Source organism: Catharus ustulatus, chromosome 28 (genome assembly GCF_009819885.2).
Source record: "Catharus ustulatus isolate bCatUst1 chromosome 28, bCatUst1.pri.v2, whole genome shotgun sequence".
In the NCBI taxonomy this organism is placed as follows: domain Eukaryota; kingdom Metazoa; phylum Chordata; class Aves; order Passeriformes; family Turdidae; genus Catharus; species Catharus ustulatus.
This window is the reverse complement of record NC_046248.1, coordinates 5,678,604-5,696,864: the sequence shown is the minus strand read 5'-3', so window position 1 is coordinate 5,696,864 and position 18,261 is coordinate 5,678,604. Positions and strand designations below refer to the sequence as shown.

Genomic DNA, 18,261 nt, shown 5'->3' with positions numbered 1-18,261 from the left:
CCAAACCCACTGTCCCCGTCCCCCCGGCATCTCCGTGTCCCCAGATTCGCGGGGTTCCCATCTCCGTGTCCCCAAATCCGCTGTCCGCGATCTCCTCGGCATCTCCGTGTCCCCAAATTCGCGGGGTTCCCATCTCCGTGTCCCCAAATCCGCTGTCCGCGATCTCCCCGGCATCTCAGTGTCCCCAGATTCGCGGGGTTCCCATCTCTGTGTCCCCAAAGTCGCTGTCCTCGTCCCCCCGGCATCTCCGTGTCCCCAAACTCGCTGTCCCCGATCCCTCGGCATCTCCGTCTCCCCAAACCCGCTGTCCCCGTCCCCCCGGCATCTCCGTGTCCCCAAACCCGCGGTCCCCGATCCCTCGGCATCTCCGTCTCCCCAAACCCGCTGTCCCCGTCCCCCCGGCATCTCCGTGTCCCCAGTCCCGCTCTCCCCGTGCCCCCGTGTCCCGCTGTCCCCGGGCGGTCTCGAACCCGTGGCGCTCCCATCGCGCTCCGCGCTGTGTCCCGTGTCCCTCGCGGCCGCCGTAGCGCAGCCATGGCGGCGCGGGAAGGGTCGCTGGTGGCGGCCGTGCTGGAGCACTCGGGCCGGCTCGACAAGGAGCACCTGGGAGCCCGCGTCGGGCGCCTCTCCCGCCGCGTCGAGGAGCTCAAGGCAAGGGACGGGGGGCGGAGGGGACGCGGGGAGAGACGCGGGGCCGGCGCTGCGGAGGAGCCGGTCAGCGCTGAGTGTCCCGCCCTGGAGCAGCCCGGGTGTGCAGCACTGGATTGGAGCGGGTGTGCAGCCCTGGGTCCGCTGGATCAGAGTGCCCAGCCTTGGTTCAGCCCCGGGTGTGCAGCCCTGGTTAGCTGGATCAGGGTGCCCAGCCTTGGTTCAGGCCTGGGTGTCCAGTCCTGGTTTATCTCGGAGTGCCCAGCCCTGGTTAGGGGGTGCCCCAGCCACCCTAACCCTAACCCTGAACCTGACCCTAAACCTAACCCTAAACCTGACCCTAACCCTAACCCAAACCTGACCCTAACCCTGACCCTAATCCTAATCCTAGCCCTGACCCTGAACCTGACTGTGACCCTGCCCGTGAGCCTGACCCTAACCCTAACCCTGACCCTAACTCCAAACCTAACCCTAAACCTGACCCTAGCCCTGACCCTAACTCTAACCCTGACCCTAACTCTAAACCTAACCCTAAACCTGACCCTAGCCCTGACCCTAACCCTAACCCGAACCTGACCCTGAACCTGACTGTGACCCTGACCCTAACCCCAAACCTGTTCCTGAACCTGATCCTAAACCTAACCCTAACCCTGCTGACCCTAACCCTGAACCTGACTGTGACCCTGACCCTAACCCCAAACCTGTTCCTGAACCTGATCCTAAACCTAACCCTAACCCTGCTGACCCTAACCCTGAACCTGACCATGAGCCTGACCCTAACCCTAACCCTAACCCTAACCCTAACCCTAACCCTAATCCTAATCCTAGTCCTAACCCTGACCCTAACCCTGCTCTATCCCGGGGTGCCCAGCCCTGGTCAGGGGGTGCCCCAGCCCTGCTCCATCCCGGGGTGCCCAGCCCTGCCAGGCTCTCTCCCCCCGTCCCAGCACTCCTGTCCCTCTGTCCCCGAGGTGACACTGTCCTGCTGCTCGCTGTCCTCAGGGGGAGGTGTGCACCATGATCAACAAGAAGTACGTGGAGTTCCTGCCCAGCATGCGGGGCGCAGAGGAGCTGGTGACGCAGGTGGAGGGGCTGGCCAGCAACATCGACCAGCTCAAGGCACACATCGAGAACGAGGTGACTCCAGGGGCACATTCTGCTCCATTTCATCCCACATCTGGACCCCCACCCCATCGTGGGTGTTTGGTCACAGCCCCAAACCTGCCAGAGCTCAGGGAGTGTCTGGACAACACTTCCATCGTGGGAATTTGGGGCTTGTGGCAGAACTTGGTGATCCTGGGGGTCCCTTCCAGCTCAGGAGATTCTGTGATTTTGTTACTAAGATCCCTGGGTGACAATGATGCCTTGGGTTTTAGCTTTTATATTTTTCAGAATCTCTGCTGCTTAGTGTGTAACTCTGAAACTTCATGTTAGGTGTTAGCAAGTTCTCTTCACAGGGTAGTTTGACAAAACAATCCCTTCCTAGTTAGAGAATCAAGGACAACTGGCACCCAAAAACAAACAACAACTGGTACCAGAAACAGTGAGGGAAAGGGGGCAAGCCAGGGGGCTGAGACTCCATAGCCTGGGGCTGTGCTTGGATAATTGACCCCAATGTGTAGATGAACCAAAACTTATAAAAATGTAAAAACACATCACTGGGCTGGATCTTGGATATGATTTGGGTGTAGCCCCAGCCAGGCTCTTGCCCTGCCCAAAATGTGTCCTTCCAATAAATCAGCTGTAAAGAATGCCTTGAGGTGACGCCAGGGTGTGCATTAAGAGCTGTCATTTAGGGGTTGTCACTCTTGTGTGAATGGAAAAGTGTGTCAGTGTCCTTCCTTGGCTGTGGCAGGGGGTGTGGCACAGCAGTAAAAAGGATGGACTTCTTTCCCTCCTCACCAAATTATTCTATGAACAGAAATAAATGATGAATGAAATTTAAAGTAAGAGGAAAATGTGTGTGCTAACAGCTGCGTCAATGAACTGAAAAATGTTGTTATTTTAGGTCCAGCGAGATCTGAACGTTGCTGGTGCTGAGTTCACAGAGCTGAAGCAGCAGCTGGAGAGGGACACGCTGGTCCTGAGTGTCCTGAAAAAGCTGCAGGAGGTGAGCAGGGGTGCAGGGACAGGGGACTTCTGAACAACAAATCAATGGGATTATGCAGAAGCCAAATTATTGTTTACCTTACTCCCTCCTTGTATGTTCTAAAACTACTGTCCATGCTATCGTGCTTTTTTTTTTTGGTGCCTCTATCTTGTCCACGAGCTCTGCATGCACCTTGAAGGAAATGTCATTGTTTACAGTCCAGACTTCACAGCCCTTCTTTATCTTAGTTCTTCTAATCTTGGTATTCTGGTTTTCAGCTTCTTCTCTCCCAGTTTAGCACAGTTTATGTTTCAGTAGCCTTGATGAATTCCAGAGTGTTTGATAAAACAACAGAAAAAATGGATAGGCTGGGGCACCTGGTATAAACTATGGCCTGAGCTATTCAAATACATTGCTACAGAGGGGGAGCAAAACAATCCTGCTCCTCAGTCCACATTCTTGTGGGCCTCTGTTCTGGATGAGTGTGTGTGGCTTACAGATGTGGGTGTGAGCCTGCAGTGTCAGAGCAGAGCTGCAGTGACACCTGCCTGTGTTTGCTGTTACAGTTTGACACGGCTGTCAAAGAGTTCCACTCCGCCCTGCTGGAAGAGCAGTACGTGGCAGCAGCCCAGCAGCTGGAGAAGGTACCAGTGAGCCCCTGGCAGTGCTGCCAGTGCCCTGAGTGAGTTGCAGGGTTCCCCTGTGCTCACCCCAGCTGGGTTTGCTCTGCCCCCCCAGGCACGGAGCAGCCTCAGGACCCTGGAGTCCCGCAAGGGCTTCGAGCTGAAGGTGCTGAAGGCCCTGGGCAAGGAGCTCGTAGTGCAGACACAGAACATCATCTATCATCTCTGGCAGGAGTGGCAGAAGCTCATTGTGTGGAAGCTTCCCCCTTCCAAAGGTGCTCACAGGGTTTTTTTTTCACTCTTTCTGCCCCACTGAAGTGCCTGTTCTCACCTGCAAGGTGGGACACGCAGTAAAACTTTGTGCTGAGGGGGTTGGATGAGCTCTTGCTCTGGGGAGGGGTGGATCTTTGTTCTGCTGTGGCACTGTGACAGCCCTGGGTAGATCTTTGTTCTGCTGTGGCCCTGTGACAGCCCTGGCTGTGCTTTGGTGCAGGAAGCAGCAGCCTGGAGGCCGTGGTGCTCTCGGAGCTGCACTTGCACACGGTGCCAGCCCAGGACAAGGACACTGCTGTCCCACCCATGCAGGCTGTGCTGCAGGCCTTGGCTGTCCTGGGAGAGCTGCACTACAAGCTCAAAGATTTTGGTAAGACAGACCCCAGAAACAGCCCCAGTAGCTCAGGGGGATAGTTCAGGCTTGTTTTAACACGGATAGTGAGACCCACTTCACTCCAGCAGGATACTGGAAATCTTCTTCCTGTCCTGGTTTGTGTTTCACACTGAGGTGAATGCTGTAGCTCTTATTAATAGGAAAATATTTATTCCCATTATCTACCAGAATTATTTCTCCTTTTCCTGACAATTCAGTGTACTTTAGGTCTATGACTATGTGGTTTCATTGCCTGATGCTTGAAGAGTTTTACCTCATTAGTAATTCCCTGATAGAGCTGATCAAGGGATTGTTCCTTCCACTCTTGCAGTCTCTAAAGCCAGAATAGTCAGGGCTGGAGCTCACTGGAGCAATGTGCTGTTGGAAAACCTCTGGTTTTGCCTTTCCTCAGGCCACTTTTTGCTGCAGTACATCCTGAAGCCGCTGATCTTGCACCCATCTCTGGAGCCAGTCTCAGAGGAACAGCCAGATGTGTTCATCCTGAGGTTCAGGTCCCAGGAGCTTGCTTTGGATGAGGCCTCTCCTATGGAGGTGTTTGACAAGATCAAGCTGGTTTTTGAAGTTCTGCAAAAATGTCTGCTAAGTAAGTAGCTTCTCTCTTTTGGAATTAGTTGTGGTCAGTACCTTGCTCATTTCAGGAGAGTTTTCTAGAATATCTGATTGTTAATCAGCATTATGTGCAAGGACAGTGGAGAAAAAGCTTTTGAACTGATGGTCCAGGAAGCAGCTGTGTTAAAATCCCATTTTTCTTCTCTGGAATGCAGATGTGGCTCTGGAGCAGCCTGGGGAAGGCAGAGTCACCCTGGCAGAGCTGCTGGGGGAGCTCATCTGGGAGGAGCTCTCAGACTGCCTCATCCACAACTGCCTGGTGAAATCCATCCCAACCAACAGCAGCAAACTGGAGCAGTACAAGGAGGTGGGTCCCAGAAACCCCCTCAGGTTTGAACAGGCACTCAGTGTGATGCCGTTCCAGTGGTTAATGCCCTCCAAAACCTCCTTCATCCTCAGTCAGTGTGATGCCATTCCAGTGGTTAATGCCCTCCAAAGCCTCCTTCATCCTTTGCTTTTGGCTTTTAGACCCAGCTTTACTTTGTTGCCTGATTTTAGGAGAGTGTGCTAACATGGAACACATCTGCTCTCCTCAGGTGATCAAATCCACAGAGGAGTTTGAGAAAGCCCTGAAGAAGATGCAGTTTTTGAAGGAAGACACGACTGCCTTGCTGAAATACGCCTGCAATGTGAATTCCCACTTTGCCAACAAGAAGTGCCAGGATGTGATCATGGCAGCCAGGAGCCTGATGACCTCAGAGATACACAACACTGTCAAGGTGACTGGGGATGCCTCATGCAGTCTTTCCATCTGGAAAACAATCTAAATATGTTTTAATAGTGCTGCAGTGTTGTGATTATCTTGAGTCTTAAAATCTCTGCCATTCAGTGCTTTTTAATCTTGCAGATTCTGCTCTCAGAGCTCCAAATTCTGTTACCCTCTCTCTTGTTTTCCCTTAGATCACACCTGATTCCAGTGTAGCCCTCCCAGAGCTCCCAGATCCTGGGTCAGGAGACCACCTGAAGATGCACAGAGCCTCGCCCCTGCACAGTGGGCTGGTGAATCTGGGCAGTGAGAGCAGGCTGAGCCCGCTCACCCTGTCCCTGCCCACGTGCCGCATCAGCTCCTCGGTGCAGCAGCTGGTGCAGCTGGCTTATCACACCCTGCTGGAGGCCACAGCCAGCACAGATCTCTGGTGGGAACTCTTTGGCATTCATTAGTTATCATTAGTTATCAAATTGATATTTATTTATTTAGTAACTTGTGTGTTGGCCTCTAGCAACACCAAGCATCTGGTACAGACTTAAAGGACTTTAAGGATAGAAAATCCTAAAAACTGGACTCAGTCATTGCCCTTGTTTTGGCTGGAGGATGTAGCCCTGGCTTTGGGCAGGAGACTGACTCTGCTGCAGGCTGTTCCTGCAGGTTCAGCAGGAGTTCAGGTGTTTATTAAAATCAAACCTATCACTGTGAGCAGAGTTTTGCTGTCTTTGTGCTGGTGAAAGCAAAGAACTCCAGCCCTGCAGCTGGCAGGGAAAAGCAGACAGGATCCACATAAACTTCACTTTAACAGGCACAGACCACAGCCCTGAAGCAGCAGAGTTGCCCAGGTAACAGCTGCCCTCAAGGGGCAGGGGAGGGCTGGGTGTTCCTGCACCCCTGGAGGGGCAGGGACAGTGTCCCCTTTGTTCTGGGCTTTCAGCATCTCCCTTCCACACTGAACCTCAAGGCACCACAGCCTTTGTGAGGTTTCCAGAGTGTTGACAGTGCTGTCATTGATCCTGACAATCCCCTCTTTGTGCCAGTGCTTCATTGCTCATAAAACCTTGTTGTGGGGCAGGTTGAGGGTCAGCAGTGAGCAGGACATTAATGCCAGACTGACAGGAGGCCTCTTTCCCTTGTAGCTGTTTGCAGCTCTTCAACTGTGTCAGGGACGTCTTCCAGCTCTTCTGTGAGGTGGTGCCCACATACCACAGGTGAGTGTGTCCATATTTCCTGTTCTGGGGGGGAATATTGCTGGTGGAACAGCCCCACTTGTCCAGTACAGCCAGGGGCTCCATCAGCAAAAATTAACTGTTCACTCTGTTCTTAAACCTGTGCAGCCAGGTGTTTCAGAGTTTCTGTGAGGTCAATCTTATGATCAAGGGTGTGGGTGAAGTTCTCACACAGCTGCATTTGTTTCCAGCCATGTAACTTTGACCTCAGGTCTGATGCACAGATTTTTCATGATGTTTTTCCTATTAAGAAGAGAGCAACAGTGATGATGGAAAATTCACAATCCTGTCAGAGAACGTCTCTCCCTTTTCCTCACTGTGACTTTGCTCTAACAATGTGAATTCCTGTTTGAAAGTCCATGGCTGGATCACACAGGGCTCAGATGCCTCAGTGCCATTTCAGACTCTTTTCCTGCCAGTTCCTGTGGGGTTGGCAGAGGTTAAATGTTTTCACTCTGGTATCAGTCAGGCCTTGCCAGCACCATCCGCTGACAGACCGTGCGTTTCTCTGGGATAGACACAACCTTCTTTTAACAGAACAGCTCCAAATAAACCCACCTCTCCTTTTCCCTTCTTGCTGGGCCAGGGAGACCCTGCAGAAGCTGCCCCAGCTGGCTGCCATCCACCACAACAACTGCATGTACATCGCCCACCACCTGCTCACCCTGGGCCACCAGTTCCGCTACAGCAGCGCCGGCGTGCTCAGCAGCGTGGCTGTCACCTTCGTGGACCTGGTGCCTGGCTTCAGGAGGCTGGGTAACTTCCCACCTGCCCCTCTTGCAGTGGATCAGTGGCACTTCATTGCTGCTGGAAGGTTTCACTGCTCGAGCAGTGCATTGGTAGTTTTGGGACAAGTGGCAAAAGCATTTTCTGATTTAGGAAGTTTTGGCTCTTTGGAACCTGAATCTTCTTAGTCCCAAGAACAGCTCAGTGTCCAGCAAGATGTGGCACTGTGATTTGGGATCTGCTCTCAGTCCTGTGATATTTTCATTAGTTATTCTACAGAAATGAATTCAGAGATGAGTTTGTGTGAGCTAACAGGAGTCATCCACAACTCTTTCTGCTGCTCTCTTTTTCCAGCAGTTTTGCAGCAATGCACAAAAGCTCTCTGGTTAAACTGGCTCTGGGAGACTGTTTGGAGATTGGAAATTTGATTAAAAATAAAACATTATAGCAGGTTCATTCTTCAGCACTTACAGTCATAAATAGGCAGAGCAAATTTAGTAATTGCTTGATTGCTTCTCTCTGTTTGTTTGCTCCTAAAGGGGTGGAGTGTTTTCTGGCCCAGATGCGAGTGCAGAAGGGAGAAATCCTGGAGAGGCTCTCGAGTGCCAGGAATTTTTCCAACATGGATGATGAGGAGAATTACCGTGCAGCAAACAAAGCCATAAAGCAGGTAAGGAAGGCACAGAGGAACATCCCAGTGCCTGCAGGCATCCTGGGGAGGGTGCAGTGTGTCACCCCAGCCTGACAGCTGTGGAACTGCTAAAAACCTGTTTTGTGATGTGATGGTTTGGGGTTTTTGTGCTGGACTGTGTCTTTAGCAGGATTGCTCTCTCCATTTGTGTTCACTGATCCCTGGTGCCATGGCAGGGTTCTGTCTGGTGTCACTCTCTGCTGTTGCCTTGCAGGTGCTGCACCAGCTGAGGAGGCTGGGCATGGTGTGGCAGGATGTGCTCCCTGTCAACGTGTACTGCAAGGCCATGGGGACCTTACTGAACACAGCCCTGGCAGAGATTGTCACCAGGATTGTTGCCCTGGAGGTAACAGCCATGGGGGGTGCTGGGGACAGAGTCTGTCACCTCCAGAAACTCTCCCCAAAACCACATTTCAGGGGAGCAGTTGTTTCACACAGAAATTACAATCCTGTGTGCACAGAAAATGTTCACAATCCCAATTTTCCATTTCATTTGGCACTCCAAAAATAAACCTCACCTGTGCTCTGTGCATGTTCTGCCCATTGCAGGATATCTCTGCAGAGGATGCAGACAGGCTGTACTCACTCTGCAGGACCATGGTGGAGGAGGGACCCCAGGTTTTCACCCCTCTGCTTGAAGAGGACAAAAATAAGAAGTACCAAGAGGAAGTTCCAGTCTATGTGCAGAACTGGATGACATTCAAGGAGCTGATGATCATCCTGCAGGCCAACCTCCAAGAAATTGTGGATCAGTAGGTGTTTCCTTTTCCAGCTGCTTCTCCAGACCTGTGCCAGGGAGCTGGAGTTACAGGAACTGCTGACAAGGGTCAGGATCAATTCCTGGAGTTCAGATGGAAGGTGGGAACTGCTGACAGGGGTCAGGATCAGCTCCTGAAGTTCAGAGGGAAGGTGGGAACTGCTCACAAGGGTCAGGATCAATTCCTGGAGTTCAGAGGGAAGGTGGGAACTGCTGACAAGGGTCAGGATCAGCTCCTGGAGTTCAGAGGGAAGGCAGGCACTGCTGACAAGGGTCAGGATCAATTCCTGGAGTTTAGAGGGAAGGCAGGCACTGCTGACAAGGGTCAGGATCAGCTCCTGGAGTTCAGAGGGAAGGTGGGAACTGCTGACAAGGGTCAGGATCAGCCCCTGGAGTTCAGAGGGAAGGTGGGAACTGCTGACAAGGGTCAGGATCAGCCCCTGGAGTTCAGAGGGAAGGTGGGAACTGCTGACAAGGGTCAGGATCAATTCCTGGAGTTCAGGGGAAAGATGGGAACTGCTGACAGGGGTCAGGATCAGCTCCTGGAGTTCAGAGAGAAGGCAGGAACTGCTGACAAGGGTCAGGATCAATTCCTGGAGTTCAGAGGGAAGGTGGGAACTGCTGACAGGGGTCAGGATCAGCTCCTGGAGTTCAGAGGGAAGGCAGGCACTGCTGACAAGGGTCAGGATCAGCCCCTGGAGTTCAGAGGGAAGGTGGGAACTGCTGACAAGGGTCAGGATCAGCTCCTGGAGTTCAGAGAGAAGGCAGGCACTGCTGACAAGGGTCAGGATCAGCCCCTGGAGTTCAGAGGGAAGGTGGGAACTGCTGACAAGGGTCAGGATCAATTCCTGGAGTTCAGAGGGAAGGCAGGCACTGCTGACAAGGATCAAGATCAGCTCCTGGCACAGGCCCTTGGAGGCTTGTTTGAGGTGCCATTTCTGGGCAGGTTGGTGACATAAAGCTCTCCCTGTTTCCCTTCCAGGTGGGCAGATGGCAAGGGGCCCCTGGCAAAGGAATTTTCAGCAGCTGAGGTGAAGAGTCTGATCCGAGCCTTGTTCCAGAACACAGAGAGGAGAGCAGCAGCACTGGCCAAGATCAAGTGACTCCATTTTACACCTGCATTTTGTGACACAGCACGAGTAAACTGACACTTCCAAATATTTTTTTTATTCCACCTTTCTTATTTGTACTGGCCTGAAAAACTTTGGGGTTGGGTGAGTGTTGCATCTGTTGAGATGGACTGGACTGGCTTCACCACCAGTCCTTTATTAGAAACTTTTCATGCCTTCATTCAGTGAACTTCTTTCTGACAGCTCTGACTCCTTTTCTTACAGCTCTGACTCTTCTCTCCTTTCTGCAAGTTTCCTTCTTCCTCCTGCATAACTAAACCCCAGCCTGTCCCTTACCCCTGCCCAACTTTGTCCCTTGCACCACCACGTGTCCCTTCCTCCTCACAGCACAAAACTGCAGCAGCCACCTGCATCCATCCCAAACTGCAGCAGCCTCAGTCTCCAGCTCTGACTGGAGCTACAGCTGCTGGCCAGCTAACCCACTCTTACAAAACACCCAAATCCATGGGGCAGGCACAGAGATTTCCACTCTCAGTAGTCAGTATAGCTGTAATTCATTGTGCTGGTAATTCTGTACTATCCACCTCTCTTCCCACAGGGAAGTGCTTGGCTGGGGGGAAGGAGCATTTCCTGGCTCAGTGTTTGTGTAACCTCATCTCAGGCTGGGCTCAGGGCTCTGCAGGGGCATCTGCAGTGCTCAGCTGGGACTCTTCTATGCAGTTCTACATCAGGGGACCTGCAGCCCCTCTGTGACCTCTTCTGTCCCTCAAACCACACATGGAACCCACAGACTTGGAGAGCTTTTGATATCCCTCCAGGAAGTGCCAAACTTTGCCACCTCAGCTTCCCTGAGGAGCAGACCTCGAGGGAGAGACTCTTCAGGGAGGGGTGTGGGGAAGGGAGATCCTGTGCTCAGTGTGATCAGGGCACAGGATTTCTCACAGGTAGGAAAATTCTCTTATTCCTCATGGAAAATACCTTCAAACTACTTGAGAACTTCTCAGTGTCTGTTGAAGCCAGTTCAGTTCCTTCCTTTATGTTTCTGTTGGGTGTGAACTGTGTAACTCTGGTGTCTTTCTGGTGTTGTATTTTCTGTCTTTCAAGAATGATGAGAGAAATGTAAACCAATATAAAAAGGGAATGAAAGGTGCACTCAGCTTTAAGTCACAAAAGGCTAAGTTTGACACTTGGATTATTGTGCATTTCTTTGAATTGAAAAACTCAGAGCATTCGCTGAACTTAGCTCAGAGACCAAGGTGCTGCACACGTGGAGCAAAGTCCTGTAGTGCTTAGAAGAGTTCCAGTCAGAGTTCAATGTTTTAATCTGTTGTCTCCTTGTCATTGGCACTTTTTTCCCACTCCTGTTCCCATTTCCAGGCATTTGTGCAGGGGCTGAGGCTTTCATGTCACCCCAGAACCCTTCTGTTTTTATTTTTTCCCCCTTTGAGTGTTCCCACTGTCATCTCATGGGATCCCCTGCCTCTTCAAACACAAAAATGTCTGTTTTGAAAAACACTTCTCCCCTGTTGATTGTCCACAGAATTGTAATTTGCTATTTTCTTTAATAAACTATTTATACTGAGCTCGTTTGGGAGTCTGTTTGGGTTACAGTGAGACAGGAGGAGCCAGTCCTGGGCTGTTCTTCACTTGTGGAAGGGCAGAGTGTTGCTGTGTGGAGTCTGTCCTTGCCTGATTTCTAGTGCATCTAATAAAATCAGTTAAAAAGGAAACAAAAACAAGCAATCAGTTCCATGAAAGAGGCTGTGCTAGAGGCCTGTGCATCCAGGGAAGGAGTTCAACAGGACAAATGCAGGGATTTGTCTGAGAACAGAGCAGGCTGGCACAGAGCTGGGCTCACCTGGGTCACCTGGTGGATCCAGGGCAGCAGCTGAGCCACGTTGGTGTAGACCCCGGGGTGGTTGGGCTCAGCACAGCCCTGGCCCCAGCTCACAACTCCCACCAGGCGCCACATGGAGCCATCCCAGCACACCAGGGGCCCCCCACTGTCCCCCTGCAGGGCACACCAGGGACTCACAGCCTGCTCTGGCTCCTGGGGGCTCCCCCAGTGCCACCCCCTGCCACCCCCCAAACCCTGCCCAGCCTGGCCTTGAGCTCTCCAGGGAGCATCCAAAGCTCAGTGCCTGGCTGAGGGTGTCCCCAGGGGGCTGCAGGCACCCCCAGCCCCACCTGGCAGGCGTCCACGTGTCCCTGCAGGTGTCCTGCACAGAGCATCCTGGCTGTCAGCTCACCCTTGTACACACATGAGCTGTTGCACCTCCGGGTGCCAATCAGGGGCACCAGGGCCTCCTTCAGCGTCCCAGCCACCTGTGCTGGGGACAGGGACACAGAGGAGCCAGGAGGGAAAGCCAAGGGAGCAGAAGGGGACAGCAGGGCAGGTGGCACTGCCTTGAGGGATGGGATCAGGCCAGGCCTGCAGGGGCAGGGCTGGGATGAAGGCAGGGCTGGGATGAAGGCAGGGTTGGGATGAAGGCAGGGCCAGCATTTGGGGTGGAAGAGGCTGGACAGGGCAGGGGAAAGGCTCCAGGCAGAGCTGAGGGGCTCAGGTGGGAGCTCACCTTGGCCAGGTGTGGTGTAGCCCCAGCCTGACACCCAGCACTGCGTGCCCTGCAGCAGGTCCTGCCGGGAGGGCGGCAGGCACGCGGCTCGGATGGCACCTGGGGGACAGGGACAGCTCAGGGGACAGATCAGGGGGGACAGCTCAGAGGTGACAGATCAGGGGGACAGCTCAGGGGGACAGCTCAGAGGGACAGTACTGGGACAGCCCCTGACCTGAGAAGTTGAGGGGCACTTGGAGCCTCATCAGGGCGATGTCGTAGTCGAGGCTGCTGTCGTTGTAGAGCGGGTGGGAGATGATTTCCCGGACGGGCACCCCAGCCTCGGGCCCGAGGGAGCTGCGGGTGACAATTCCTGCAAAAACCTGCCAGGCTGGGGCTGGCAGCTGCCTGGAACCCAGCGGGCACTGCCCTGAGTGTGGGGCAACCAGCATCGAGGTGTGGGCTAGCAGGGGGGACAGAGACCCGGGGATGGGGACAGGGAGATGGGGATGGGCACAGGGAGCCTGGGATGGGCACAGGGAGCCAGGGAAGGGCACAGGGAGCCAGAGAAGTGCACAGGGAGCCAGGGATGGGGACAGGGAGCCAGGGAAGGGCACAGGGAGCCAGGGACGGGCACAGGGAGCCAGAGAAGGGCACAGGGAGCCAGGGATGGGGACAGGGAGCCCAGGGACAGGCACAAGGAGCCCGGGGTACCTGTGCACGCAGTGAGCTGCCGTGAGGATCCACTCGGGGGCCAGCACAGAGCCCCCACAGCGGTGCTGGGAGCCCTGGCACACACTGACCTGCCAGGGCCAGCGCCCAGGGGACACGTCTGTGCCCCCCACCACCCTGCCAGCCCCTGCCTGCAGCCCACACTCTGCAAGGAATGGGGGAGAGAGCCTTCAGCTCCAGCCCTTCCTGCTGGAGGCCGAGGGGAGCAGGGAAATGGGAGGACAGAGATCCTAGGGAATCGGGAGAGGAGGGAATCACTCACCTGAGCACTGCAGAGCCACAATTCGGCCAGATTGGCAGCTGCTCCTGTGTGGGAGCAAGGAATAAACACCAGCCAGAATCCCTGCAGAGCTCCAGGGGTGTTTGCTGCACACTCTGGGCTTCAGCCTGACTGAAGGCTCCACAAGCCCTGCTTGTCTCAGAGCTGCCCTTACCTGACCTGCCACATGTCCTCCAGGCTGCCTCGCTGCCGGGGCCTCACCTGCAGGAACTGCTGCCCAGCACTCACCTGCACACCCGCCAGCTCCACTCCCTGCTGCTGGGTCACACTGCAGAGCGACAGGAAATGTCCTGGGGAGGGGTCAGGGATGTGACCCTGCCTCTGGAGTGTCACATCCCGCAGCTCTGGCAGCTGGGAATGAACTTTTTGGACCTTCTGGAGCCATTCCTGCAGGTCCCAAGCCCAGTTTCCCAGGGAATGGTGTGGCCTGGCTCTGTGCCCTGACAAACCCCCAGGCAGAGCTGCCTGTGCCGTGCCCACCTGAGGTACCCGAGCTGCTGGCAGAGCAGGGTGCCCAGGGAGGGATCCCAGTGCCCATGGCACACCAGGAGCCAGCCAGGATGTGCCTCCACCTGTGCCTGCAGCAAGGAATTCGCTGTGTTGATCCTGAAAGACACTGAAGCCATTCCATTGCTGACAGCCTGTGAGCTCCCAAACCCTGAGCTGGGTCACGCACAGCCAAAGAGGAAAAAAACACCCTAACCCCACCCTAAACCCCAGGGAAAACCCACCCTAAACCCCAGGAAAAACCCACCCTAAACCCCAGGGAAAACCCACCCTAAACTCCAGGGAAAACCCACCCTAAACCCCAGAGAATACCCACCCTAAACCTCAGGGAAAACCCACCCTAAACACCAGGGAAAACCCAGCCCAAACCCCAGGGAAAACCCACCCTAAACCCCAGGGAAAACCCACCCTAAACCGCAGGGAATACCCACCCTAAACTCCAGGGAAAACCCACCCTAAACTCCAGGGAATACCCACCCTAAACCCCAGGGAATACCCACCCTAAACCCCAGGGAAAACCCACCCTAAACTCCAGGAAAAACCCACCCTAAACCCCAGGAAAACACCACTTGAGGAGTTAGAAACTCTAAATGAACCCAGTCAGAGGGGCACAGGCAGAGGAGTCATTACAGAGTTGCCTTTGCTGGGGGATCCCTTGTGCACTGAAGGTGCTGTGCTGAGGGGTTCAGAGAAAAGCACAGCTGCCAAATGCAGCAGTCAGTGATTTCTGAAGAGCCCCTTTCCTGCCCTTGCCAGGCCTGGCTCCCCTCTCACCACCACCATGACATCAATCAAAGGTGCAAACCTGAGCTGGGAGCCCCCCGGACCACGGGCTCTTCCTCCTCACCATCCTCACAGGCTGGGATCACATCCAAATGCTGCTCCTGGGGAGAGCCCTGCTCTGCCTGGGGCTCCTTCCTGTGCTTCACTTCAGAGACAGACAAACTGCTGAGGGTGGGCTCACACAGCACAAGGATGCCCAAATCTGCACCATGCTGCCCACTGCAAGAGGGGAACGAGCCTCTCCAGGAGCACACTGAGCCCACCCCGAGCCAGGGCTGAGCAGGGAGCCCCTACCCCCCTCCCCACCGCTGGAACCCCAAACCTCTCTCAGAGTGGCAGGGGGGGACCTGGGGGGCACTGACCGAGCAGCCACGTCCCTGCCACCATCCCCAGCAGCAGCACGGCCAGCCCCAGCAGCAGCAGCAGCCTCCTGACAGAGCAGAGAGCCCCAAAGGACACCCCAGCAGCACCTGGAAGGGAGGTAGAGAGGCTCAGTGAGGTCTCTGGGTCTCTCCCAGCCCTCCCAAAGCCCTGGTGAAGCGCCTGGCAGGTCCTGCACTGATCCCAGGGCTCTCCTGCTCCGTTCCCGCAGGAGGAGCTGAGCTAAGCCCTGGATTGTGCCAGACTCAGCCCCCAGAGCCCACCCTGCTCCCAAAGCCCCCAGAGCTCACCCACCGTGCCCTGGGCTGGGCTGTGTGCCCGGGGCTCTCCTCCTGGGCTCGGCATCCTGGGCCTGGCTGCAGGGACAGGGGCAGAGGCCGGAGCTGCTCGGGGCCAGGTCTGGGTGCTGGGGCTGGGGCAGAGCTGAGGGATCCCTGCCCGGCATGGCAGCAGCACAAAGCCCAGCTCAGCTCCCGGAGCCAGCTCAGGTTCCTGTGCATGCGCTGACGGCGCTGCCTGGCCCCAAACCCCCCTTCTGCATCCCCTGCTGCTCCAGGTGTCCCTCCTGTCCCTCCTGGGGCAGAGCCAGAGCGGCTGTGGGGCTGCCTGAGCCCCCAGAGCCATCTCCCACCTGCTGCCCCCCTGTCCCCTCCCGTTCCTGAGCAGCCCCAGAGCTGCTGTGGAGCTGCCTGAGCCCCCAGAGCCATCTCCCACCTGCTGCCCCCCTGTCCCCTCCCGTTCCTGAGCAGCCCCAGAGCTGCTGTGGAGCTGCCTGAGCCCCCAGAGCCATCTCCCACCTGCTGCCCCCCTGTCCCCTCCCGTTCCTGCCACAAGAGCAGCCCCAGGAGCTGCTGAGGGGGCTGCAGCTCCAGCCAGCCCTGCCTGCAGCGGCCTCTGAGTCCTTTGGGGATCAAAACTTCCTAAAGTGGGGGGGAAAATCAGAGAAAAGCCTGGAGCTGCTTCTTATCACCCCTACACATCCAGCCAGGCTGTGTGTGACAGGTGAAGGGCAGGTGACGGCGGTGGAAAAGAAGGGACGGGGTCTTAATGATTTGCAAGGTGCCATGAAGCCATTTATTGATCCACAAAGCAAAGTTTATATACTTTTTCTATTGTTACTAAAAATAGTCCACCAATAATACTCGTGTAACTAAGGTATATTGCTTACATGTAGCTAGATAACATTGCTCAATCTAGGCCTCATCTAAGCTAGCCAGGTAGATAAAATATTTCCCGTAAATCCTCTAGAAACTCCAGGCTAAGTACTCTGTACCAAGCACCTTCTTATATTTTGCATTCTTTCCCCAAAATCCCGCTTTCTTCTGCCAAGGCTTGGGCCTACTCCCGCCAAGGCTTGGGCCTACTCACTCCCGCCAAGGCTTGGGCCTACTCACTCCCGCCAAGGCTTGGGCCTGCTTACTCCCGCCAAGGCTTGGGCCTACTCACTCCCGCCAAGGCTTGGGCCTACTCACTCCCGCCAAGGCTTGGGCCTACTCACTCCCGCCAAGGCTTGGGCCTGCTTACTCCCGCCAAGGCTTGGGCCTACTCACTCCCGCCAAGGCTTGTGGCCTACTCACTCCCGCCAAGGCTTGGGCCTGCTTACTCCCGCCAAGGCTTGGGCCTGCTCACTCCCGCCAAGGCTTGGGCCTACTCACTCCCGCCAAGGCTTGTGGCCTACTCCGGCGAACAGATCTACATGGGTAGTGACAAGCTGAGCAGTGCTGGCAGTTCTGCTCTCTGGTTGTATTCCCACAGGCAGGTGTGGGGTGCTGGTGACCCATTGCTCCATGAATCCCCCCAAAACCAGCCCCACCTCCCCACGAGCTGGATTTCACCTGCCTGGAGCACACAAGGAGTAGCAGGGGACAGGCAGCAGCTCTCAGCCTGCTCCTGGTTCTCCAGGTGCTTTCTTGCTGCTGGAAATGGAGTTTGTGTTTTGCAGGAGATGATTTTGTTACCAGTGGAACAGAAATCCCTCGGGCTGCTGCCTCCCCTCATCCTCCTCTGCCCCAGCCCCAAAAACAAGAGCAGTTGAACAGACTGGAAGAGCTTTCCCATGCAATAAAGGGTTTTTTTTTTCCTTGACTTCTCCATCCCTGACAGACACAGCTGGTGTCTCGGAGCACCAATGAATTTTTAACGTCATTTAACCAAAGAAACCCCCATGAATGTTTCATGTGCTGCAGGTTCAGGTGGGGGTTTGTGCTCTCTGAGCAGCACCAGGAGTGCTGTGGCACAAACCCACCCTGTGCCAGGGAACTGCTGTAAAACAGCGGGGTTTGGGTTGGGTTGGATTTTTTTCTCCAAGCCCCCATCTCATTTAGAGTTTAGAAAGGCTGCAAATATCCCCAGGGCTCTGTGTCTGGCCTTTTCCTGCACCCTGAGGCTCCGGAGCATCCTGGGCAGGACTGTAGGTGGTGCTGGAGCAGTGGGAAAGGAGGGAGCAGGCACAGAGCCCAGCCCGAGCATCCTTGGGCAGAGCCCAGCCCGAGCATCCTCGGACAGCCCTGCTGGGCACCCAGGAGGGCAGGGGCTCACCTGGCTGCTGCTCCCAGCCCGGGGCTGCTGCTGGACCGCTCTCCCCTCCCAGAATCCGCCAGAAACTCAACCTGTTCAGAGTTAAAAAAGATGAAAAATTATAACAGAGGTGTGAGCACAGCCAGCAAAACACAAACACCTTCCCCGCAGCAGAGCGAGCAGGGGAAGGGAGGAATGGGGCTGATCCCTAAAGGATTCATCAGGAACGGGTTCAAAAGCCAGGACACAGCCCCAGCCTGTGCTCCGAGTCACGCTGGTTCCCAAACTCCGAGCAGATCAGTGTTTGCATCCAGCCTGAGTGAGAGCAGGGATGGGGGGAGAGCGCTCCCCAAATTCCGCTGGGAAGGGGAGCAGCAGCAAAGCTTCCTCCTGGGGAGGGAAGGGAGTTCAGAGCCTTTAACAGGGCATGAACAGCTGTGGGGTGTGAGTCCAGCACAGACACATCCCCAGGGTCCCCACCTGGGCACAGCTCCTGCGTTCTCCTGCTCCAGCCTCCCTCCCCAGGCAATCTGCTGGCTAATGACTCTGGAGAAGGCAATTTCAGGAAAACTGGTTTCTCCCTGCAAGGAATTGAATGGAGGCACTATAACTGATCCATAACTGCTATAACCTGATCCAATAATTTGTTTAAAAAGCAGCTGGCACCGTGTGAAGCAGAGACAATTCCGAG

The 18,261-nt window shown here is 55.0% G+C and overlaps 2 protein-coding genes across 2 annotated transcripts in view; one reads left to right on the top strand and one right to left on the bottom strand.

The window, feature by feature from the left end:
• The first annotated feature begins 529 nt into the window (after nucleotides 1-529).
• ZW10 (zw10 kinetochore protein) lies at nucleotides 530-11,397 on the top strand. Its single transcript, XM_033081565.1, has 16 exons — nucleotides 530-651; nucleotides 1,651-1,785; nucleotides 2,657-2,758; nucleotides 3,304-3,381; nucleotides 3,476-3,635; nucleotides 3,854-4,003; nucleotides 4,419-4,610; nucleotides 4,792-4,943; nucleotides 5,173-5,355; nucleotides 5,537-5,772; nucleotides 6,482-6,553; nucleotides 7,158-7,327; nucleotides 7,837-7,967; nucleotides 8,203-8,334; nucleotides 8,538-8,740; nucleotides 9,728-11,397. Exons 1-16 carry the CDS (start codon nucleotides 535-537, stop codon nucleotides 9,846-9,848), a joined length of 2,334 nt encoding a protein of 777 aa, XP_032937456.1. The 5' UTR covers nucleotides 530-534; the 3' UTR covers nucleotides 9,849-11,397.
• A 114-nt stretch (nucleotides 11,398-11,511) lies between these two features.
• TMPRSS5 (transmembrane serine protease 5) overlaps nucleotides 11,512-18,261 on the bottom strand; it is a 31,621-nt gene continuing 24,871 nt past the window's right edge. The window contains exons 3-11 of the mRNA XM_042780020.1: nucleotides 13,863-13,988; nucleotides 13,537-13,650; nucleotides 13,365-13,408; nucleotides 13,085-13,247; nucleotides 12,606-12,778; nucleotides 12,392-12,490; nucleotides 12,003-12,145; nucleotides 11,674-11,826; nucleotides 11,512-11,520 (exon numbers count right to left, since the gene is read on the bottom strand). Of these exons, the coding sequence (XP_042635954.1) occupies nucleotides 11,512-11,520; nucleotides 11,674-11,826; nucleotides 12,003-12,145; nucleotides 12,392-12,490; nucleotides 12,606-12,778; nucleotides 13,085-13,247; nucleotides 13,365-13,408; nucleotides 13,537-13,650; nucleotides 13,863-13,988 (1,024 nt within the window). The remainder of the gene's footprint in view (nucleotides 11,521-11,673; nucleotides 11,827-12,002; nucleotides 12,146-12,391; nucleotides 12,491-12,605; nucleotides 12,779-13,084; nucleotides 13,248-13,364; nucleotides 13,409-13,536; nucleotides 13,651-13,862; nucleotides 13,989-18,261) is intronic.